This window comes from Sinocyclocheilus rhinocerous, unplaced genomic scaffold (assembly GCF_001515625.1).
Source record: "Sinocyclocheilus rhinocerous isolate Xijiao unplaced genomic scaffold, SAMN03320098_v1.1 scaffold3086, whole genome shotgun sequence".
Classification (NCBI taxonomy): Eukaryota; Metazoa; Chordata; class Actinopteri; order Cypriniformes; family Cyprinidae; genus Sinocyclocheilus; species Sinocyclocheilus rhinocerous.
This window is the reverse complement of record NW_015628507.1, coordinates 123,922-133,144: the sequence shown is the minus strand read 5'-3', so window position 1 is coordinate 133,144 and position 9,223 is coordinate 123,922. Positions and strand designations below refer to the sequence as shown.

Sequence of the window (9,223 nt, the reverse complement as noted above, 5' to 3'; positions counted from 1 at the left end):
ATATATATATATATATATATATATATATATATATCAAAACAAGTAAATAAATGGAATATGGACATCATCATTAATTCCAAATAATTTCAGGTTATACCATTTGACATCTGACAACCTTCATAAAATGGTCAAATTTGACTAAAATGCTATATGCTGGTTATACCACAGTGATTTGGATTTGGTGAACAAACGTAATTCAAAAGTAAAAAGTAAGAATAAATAATTATACTATATAATTATATAATTTTTAAGAAATAATTATACATAATCATGTCAAATATTTTAAAATAAAATGGTTTTTTTTAATGGTTACACCACCCTGACAGGTTTTATTTTAATATTCACAAAATAATATAAAAGTTCTTTTTAATTCAGAATTTGAACACCGTCATCACAGAAGCATTTTTAGGTCATTGTCTGTATAAACTGCATCAATATACAGTACTTTTAAATAACTTTAAGGGATAGTTCATCCAAAAGGTTTGTTCTTGCACGTCAAACACACGGCTGAGCTTCTGTGTTGAGCTTCTACCATACCAATGAGCTTTATTTGTGTTGATCAATGGTTAAATGGGAATAAAAGCTTAAATTAATCTGTTTATCATATAAAGCAATCATACCTCTTTAGAAGACAAAAATCATTAGAATATATAAAAAATATATTTTAAATTCCAAAGATAAAAGGCATATGGGACGACATAAGTGTGAGTAAATGATGACATAATTTTTATTTTTGGATGAACTATCCCTTTAATTCCAAAAAAAACTTGAAAAAAAAAAAACCAAGCAAACAAACAAAAAAAATGCCACATCATTGACCCATATGTTATTTAACTTTTTGTATAAATATATACACATAAACCAGCATACATGTATATGCATATCCTTCAAGTTATATAATTAATGTGTCAATATTATAGAATCTCCATCTTCAATCCACTACTGACCCAAGACAACAGAGATAGGCACCTTTAAGAATTCCTTAATTAGCATCGACCCATAATCAGACAAGCCTGCATGTGTTTGTCCATGATAACAGACACATGGCAATGGCCTGTTCTGGATCCTCTCATGACCTGCAGTTACCTTTATTTAACTGATTGATGAAGGTAGATATGGCCTCATTTGATATCGTACAAAATATAAATCAATAAAATGGTGTGACTGTGCAAGGAAAGCAAAGAGCAGCTTATCACTGAAATTTAAACTTTGAAAAGCGTTTCTGTTCCATTTGAGAACAGCAGCAGTCTTTGGGGAGGGAATGTAGACAAAGTCCCTTCATAGACATTTTCTTTCTTTTGTAGTTAATAAACCTACATGTACAGCTCCTAAATTTGACTGAATCGGGGAAAGACGGAAATGTTCAAAAACAACTTGTTTTAAAAAGAATTTATATTTCATATTATGCATAAAATTTAGATAAAAAGAGGATCAAATCACATTAAAAATTATTTAGCAGTCTAATCAAGCCAATCTACATGTATGTTCTAGTGTAAAATGAAACTCAACTGGTTCCTGTTAAATCAAAAGTGCAAATTTCATTCCATCAGTTACTATATTGAGTGATGCAATTTCTTCGATTCATTTTCTACAAGTTGTCCTTTTCCTCCACCTTATATTGTCTATTGTGCAGTGACTGTGCTGGCCAGGAGGGCGGCGCTGTTCTCTGCGAATTCGTCTTGGTCTGTCAGTGCCTGGGGTAGTTTCAGAAACGGCAGGGAAATAGTTAAATTTTGCTGTTTCTCGGAGTCCGTAAATGTTTTATTTTTAATTTCACGCAAGTGTCCTCACGTCTCTGGCCTGGAAATGTCTGATAGGGTTTCCATGCTAATAGAGGCTAACCGTCGAGAGCTTTCCGCATCCACCGGTAAAACTGTTGCTGGAACAGGACGTGCCATTTTACATTCGCTTGAACGATCTCAATGGCTCGAGCGAACGCAGGTGCCGACTCTCCCCCGCTGATCAGGATGAACTCTTTCAGCTGAGAAAAAGAAGATAAACAACAGAAATGATTAACATTATCATTAACATTGTCATTGTATTGTGACTGATGTATCAGAGAGTTTGTGTGTTTATGCGTGTAAGTGGCACCTTCATCAGTGAAATCGTCAGAATATACGATGCATTTACATGCAAATTCCTGACATGTAATTTGGCAGATAACAATGATGTTTATGATAATGAGGTGTGGGAATGCATTTGAAGTAAACAGAATTATTAGTGTTTTTGTTTTTCTGAGAGCAAACGACACTGCATGTCAAAAAAAAAAAACAGCTAGACTCTAACATCAATTACGGGCATACAAATCTAATCTAAAATCTAAATTTACCAAATAACATGTTACGAAGACAATTCCCAATTCCAGAGGTCATGAGGACTACATGAATGAACATGCCCAGGGATTCAGGATTAAAGCTGCTCTTTTGCTCCTGAACTATTACGAAATTGCTGTTCGTTCAGAGAAATTATAAAATAAAATAAAATGCTCGTTTCAAACCAACATTGATTGTTCGTGAATCTGTTGATGAAGTGCTCTGGCAGCAGCTGATTGTCAGTGACAGTATGCTAATGCTCTGTTTAAGAAAACACTGAGGGGGTTCGTATTATCTCTGTATGAATGATAAATTGTGGAAGGCGAAGTCAGCTGGATGAGAAAGTGCTGCGCTGCAGTGAGAAGCATCAGCACTCTGTGTCCTCTGGGACTGAAGCTGAATGAATTTGAATAAGTGAATATACGTTCCATTTCCTGGAATAAGGTTAAGCAGCTACAATGAGGAAATATCCCAACGAAATGGTCCAGAGCACAATTCTGCAGTCTTCAGAGTTTACTTTCTCTCACTTTCTCCATCTCAATAACTTGATGACCAAAATTTGTTTGTAAGTATTAATGTTCCATGAAGATTCGATGATTAAGAGGTGTACCTCTAGCCTCAGGATGATGTAAAAGTTCAGCCTCACCTCATTCAACTCGGCCTCAGTGTTGAGAAACTCTGTCACGCCGCTGATTAATTTTGAGTTCATAAATAAGGCCTCTCCATACCTGCCAATGAGAGACACTGTTATTAAAAACACTGGAGCACCGCTCTAATGAGCCCAGAAGCAAATAAACACAAACAGATATTTCCCATAATGCTCTCGGTCCTCCAAACACAAACAAGACAAAATAACATTCGCCAATAAATATCTTATGAAAGTGCAAATGTGAAATTCATATCAGGGACTGAGAGAGGAAGATTAAAATCACTGATAAACAGAGATGAATAAAGCCACATTCACCTGGAATTCAATATGTCCCACTTCTCGCGGAAATATCTCCACGCTAAATGTCTTCCAAGCGGATTGCGGCCCACATGTATGATGACATCGATCACTTCCTGAGTCGGCACCAGGTCAGAGGTGAGGGACAGATTCAGGAGCCTGTGGACATCAGAAATAAATGGGAGATGAACCATAAGTGAGGAATAATTGACAAGGGCCCCTGAATTATTTAAAATGAATTGGTGGTGTGGCCATGATATGGACTTTAAAACTTTTTAAAAGATTTTATTCTGAAAAATAATATTTTTAGCACTTCACGAACACAAGTTGCCCTCCAATTCAATCCTATGGAATGTTAAACAAACAAAGCGGGTGGAGCTTAGCTGAAACAGTTTCAATAAACTGAAAATAAATGATATACTTCATTAGTTGCACTCTTATACTTGGAAGAACTTGGTATAAATACAAAACTTGGCTTATTAATGGCTATTTGACTAATATGGCTATTATCACGAACATGATCGTGTCTGTTGTAATTAAGCCTTTCTAATCAATTTTTCTATGCTAGTTTTAAGCTTCAGTAAATCAGAAATACAAAACACATTATTCTTAGCCGTTTTCAGCAAAGACAGCCGCTGACAGGCCTGGCGAAACACAATTATTCAAATATGTTTTCAAGACTGTGAGTCAGCGCTTTCAAAAAGTAATTAACCTGAAAAGTCCAAATCAAATGCAGACAGACCCATTCGCTTCAAATTGGTACGAAATGTCAAGTAGATGAAAAAGGGAGAAATAGGAAATAAGATGTTTCACATAAAGACGCTGCCACGGAGCACAAGTTTCAATTTGCAAAAACGTGGGGTTATTGCTTCGCTGTTCTTTGGTCTCTTATTTCAGTTGAACCGATGTTCTGGGCTTTTGCCTTCACTTGTAGCAACTTTTTTTGCCGAACACCCTGGAGATTATTGCCACTGTGACAAAGCTCGCTTCGGTAATTCAGAAATACAAAACACATTATTCTTCGCCGTTTTCAGCAAAGACAGCCACTGACAGGCCTGGCGAAACACAATTATTCAAATATATTTTAAGACTGTGAGTCGGCGTCTTCAAAAAGTAATTAACCTGAAAAGCCCAAATCAAATGCAGATAGACCCATTCGCTTCAAATTGATGCGAAATGTCAAGTAGATGAAAAAGGAAGAAATAGGAAATGATATGTTTCACATAAAGACGCTGCCACGGAGCACAAGTTTCAATTTGCAAAAACGTGGGGTGATTGCTTCGCTGTTCTTTGGTCTCTTATTTCAGTTGAACCGCTCTTCTGGGCTTTTGCCTTCACTTGTAGCACCTTTTTTTGCCAAACACCCTGGAGATTATTGCCACTGTGACAATGCTCACATCTGTGTGCGGACGGCAGCTTCACAGCTCGCAAACGTGACATCTCCAGCTTCCTCTAAGGACAAGTGTGAACAAGCTTTCAGACAAGTTTCTTTTTTTAAGTTTGCACTTAGAAATTCTGATTTTGGACTTGTGTAATTGATTTATAGCAAGTATAATTGTGACCGTGTGAAAACGTCGGGCGTTGTCAGCATAGCTTGCCATTTTGTTTTGTTCATGACTGATAATGCCACCATAAACTTTAGCATGTTCAGATTAGCATACTAGCATATTATTGACTTTTGCGTTTTCTATATGTGAAGGATAACTACTTTATTGACCGCAATATGGTATACAACCAGAGCAGCATGGAATACTGTGTCCTACAATGCAAAGCACTTGACCTGAATTTCAATTTCCAGTGTGATGAATGAACAGGAAGTGATTTACAGTGGTGATTTTTTTTCCTTTTACTGAGATTTCAGTCTATAAGGCTGCAGGAACATCTGTAGGTTAGCAGTCAGAGTGGAAGTGCGATCAGCTAAAACACACATACACACACACACATTCCAGTAGTGGAGAGGAATTTTTTTCGGCCCACTGGATCACAACATATATCATCGAAAGAAGTACAAACAGAGGAGGGAGATACAATTTACTTCATGCTATAGCAATCAATACTAAACACAGACTCCATACACCCCATCCTTCACTCCAAACACAGGGCCGTTTTCTCTGTGGTAGATTAAATATCACACAAACACACACATTCACACACACACACACACACACACACACACACACACACACACACAGCTCATCTGGGACGCGGGGCTTTGCTTGTGCATGCTGTGTGAAATTCAAGTGTGGCTGAAATCAATGAACTGCTTCTAGAGGTCTTCTCCAGTCTTTTACATCAGACACAAGAGCAAAGGTAGACGCCTGAATGTTGCAGTCATGAAATATTTCAAATTTCCCCAGTCTTTGGGTTCCTGGGGGGGCTCTGAATGAACCGACACCAGCATCACTTCAAATACAGGCAGATACCTGACAGATTGTGTGGTTTTATACTTAAAACAGCATCTGACATGTTGTTATGGTCATTCTGAAATGCCTGAGCAAAGTCTATCATCAAAGTATTTCTGTATAAGAACTGTCTCCCAGAACTGTCTTACAAGACTGCGTTCTCAAACAGCAGGTATTCATCTCCAAAAGCAATAACCGCATTTATTGTGTTTTGTCTGCTCGCTCTGAGGCGCAAGTAATTTATTGTGTATGAAAATTATTGGCTTTTCCTTCTTTTCTTAGTTATATTTTGTGCCAGTTTATCAGGAAGTGACGATTTTGTTCCTCTTTTGCTTGTTGGATGGAAACGTTGCTTATTCACAAATGTTTATGCGATTATTACAATTTTGCACATAAGTTAAATTTGCAACTTTGGATGGAAACCTAGCTAATGATTCCAAGGTGTGTTTTAGAACTACCAGCCAAGATGTTCTTGCAGCTTTAACCAGGTTGGCCACACTGACTGTTATGGTGCGTTCAAGTCATGTCGGATAGATCGTATTTACGAGTTGAATGCACATGAACGCCACCACAAAGTCGTTATTACGAGTGGGAAACTCGAAATTTTCTTTAAGCCCCGAGTTTCCGAGTTGGGGGCGTGTCAATGAGAAACATGGTGGAATCGATGGACGCATCGTATAGTTGACGGTAAATTTTTGTTTAAATTGATAGTTTAGTTGTCCTGTAAACTTAAATTGGTCATGTTCTTGTTACGCAGCTGAAATCCAAGTAAAAAAATGCAGACCCTGTTGTATTTTCTTGTAATTTATTAAAAGAAGGTACACTGCCATCTTGTGCCGACTAAACTGACTTGAACGCACCTGACGTCGTAATTACGACTTGTCAACTCGTAAGTACGAACGTCCCAGGAGGACTTGAACGCAGCATTAGTTCAGCTTATTAACCACTAAAAAGCTTGATCCAGCAAAAAAAGCTTGATCCAGCTGATGGCAATAATTGATCTGCTTCACTCACTAAGAAACCGAGGCGGACAAAGTACACAACTGCATTACTTGAGTGAAAGTACAGATACTACTGGTCAAATACTACCCCACTACAAGTGAAAGTTGTAAAGACAGGTTTTTACTTAAGTAAAAGTAAGTACATGCTTTTAAAAGTACTTAAGTATAAAAAGTAAAAAGTAAATGCATTGTTTTATTGTCACATTGTATACTTACAAAACCTTATGCCACTAATGCAACCTACTGAATACACTGATTAGCTTGTATTATCTTTGGAATTAAGAGCTTTTATGTTACCAAACCTATAGAAATGGAACAACTGAATGAAGATAATCAACTTTATTTTTTATTTAAAGGCCTGAGTAGTAAGTTTTTTTTTATATATGGTAATAGCAGCCATTTTTGACGGATATATTAGCCTACCATATTGCCATAGTTTAAATACAAATATTAAACTATAGTTACTATAATGAAACCATGTTAAATTTGTGGTTACTGTAGTTTTACTACAAATAGCATAATTATGGTTACTATAGTGAGAGAATAGTAAATTTGTGGATACTGTGATTTTACCGCAAATACCATAGTTAAACTAGTTACTATAGTAAAAACATGGTTAATTATTATTTTTTGAATGTGTGAACTTTTAATTAATAACAGAATAAAAAAATATACATTTTCTCTGTCATGTAGATCAAGGTGTAGGTAATTTTTATTTACCGTATGCCGATCATTTATCTTCTATGATCTTTGATCGTAGCGCTCGGCCTACGTAAGGCATCACATACAGTTGTCTATTTAAAATCAATGTGGTGAGCACACAGATGATCACACCACACTAATATGTGCCTTTTTCGTCTTTTATTATCTTATTTGCCTTTTTAGAGCACTTTTAGCTGTGCAGTAGCGCAGACGTTTACATTAGTTTAGCGGGGAAGGTCCCGAGGTTGCCAGATTTGCGTAAAAAAATTCAGCCAAATATGCATTCAAAGCTAGGCGGAAAACTGCAGGCTTAGAAATATTGTAAGACTTGGCAACACTGGAAGGTCCTGGCAGATCGCAGGCCGGATTTTCGCAGAAAAAAGGGTTCAGTGAATCTGAAAATGCACACACTGGAAAAACGGCTACATATAACGACTTTGATATAAATGTAGCGGAGTAAAAAGTACGATATTTGTCTTTCAGATGTAGTGAAGTTGAAGTAGCAAGTTTCCAGAAAAATAATACTCAAGTAAAGTACAGATACTCAAGTACAATACTCAAGTAAATGACCAAATAAACCAAATAACTCTCAAACGCAATCTGATTGGTTGAGGGAATGTTCAGAAGCAGGATGGCCTTCCAAGATTTTGTACTGTTGGGAATTATGGAGGTTCCTGAAGATGATTTTGTATTCATGGTTCAGCTTCAGGACTTTCAGATGTTGTGTCTAGGTGTATAGTGTATGACAGCCGAGTCATGGATCACTGCGAGTGAGAAAAAACTCACTGATTTTACCTTCAAGGAAGGCAATTACCACTATAGAAAAAATGAAAATGTTCCTTGCTGACTGTAATATGATGAATAGTATCTAACCATGAAGATGAAAATGCATGGATGTAGAGCACTGAGATGTGTGCTTACTAAGTGTGGTGCTATTTATCTTCTTCCTCTAGTGAGGCAAACCACATCCCTCTCAACAAACTCGCACTGAATCCGTCCCACAGGAATCAGCCTGTTGAGTGCTGAGCACTCACTGCAGAGAGGGGTCATGCTGGGTCTCTTTATATGGGAATGTTTCTTTCTCTCAGTGCATCCATAAAACAATGACCAAATGCAACAGAATAAATGGAGATGTCGAACCCGCAGTGAATCTGCTTCAGAATATGTGTGGGCTCTGAGATCCTCGTCTACTCTGGACGGGGTGTAATCCGTCACCGTCCTCATCCTGCTATTGAGTTGGGAGAGGATTTAAGACACCGTGGAGACTTGTGGGAAAAGCTCCTACGGCAGCCATTGTCTTTACTGCCCCATCAGTGGAGTGAGTGCAGCTCTGCTGGTGTGAGTGACATGATGTGGAGGAGAGGATTGAGTGGGATTGAGGTACAGTAGACTGCAAACTAACTAGTGAGTTATAGTCAGACGTGTCATACAGAGATCTCCAGACACTTCCTGCTATCAATAAAATGGCAGAAACCTCCCAAAATCATGAAAATGTGAATGAAGAGGCATGGGCATCGTTAGGCCATTTTTACGATTTTGCGATTAGCTCCATAAACTGTACACGAATTCGTGATCGGCTCAGTCCCCTTTAAATTTCATATGAAAACTTGGCTCTTTCTTGAAAACTTTCAGCACGTTCTTTTTCAAACCGCAGACCGAGAAACCGAGGACACGGTGTGTGTTTCTCGATAGATTGTTATAATATCTGCATCTGTGCAGTTCTTTGTCAAATCCAGTTTATACAAGTGTGTATTTTATTAGGCTATTATTATTATTATACCCTCACTGGGGGCTCAGCCCCCCTAAACCGAAAATCCTAGAATCGCCCCTGTGAAGAGGTTGGTGGATGGTACTGAGATT

The 9,223-nt window shown here is 37.6% G+C and overlaps 1 protein-coding gene across 1 annotated transcript in view; it reads right to left on the bottom strand.

Moving 5' to 3' along the window:
- Positions 1-1,452: 1,452 nt before the first annotated feature.
- LOC107737850 (thyrotropin-releasing hormone-degrading ectoenzyme-like) overlaps positions 1,453-9,223 on the bottom strand; it is a 129,445-nt gene continuing 121,674 nt past the window's right edge. Inside the window, exons 14-16 of the mRNA XM_016549476.1 lie at positions 3,277-3,417; positions 2,959-3,040; positions 1,453-1,981 (exon numbers count right to left, since the gene is read on the bottom strand). Of these exons, the coding sequence (XP_016404962.1) occupies positions 1,838-1,981; positions 2,959-3,040; positions 3,277-3,417 (367 nt within the window). The 3' untranslated portion in view covers positions 1,453-1,837. The remainder of the gene's footprint in view (positions 1,982-2,958; positions 3,041-3,276; positions 3,418-9,223) is intronic.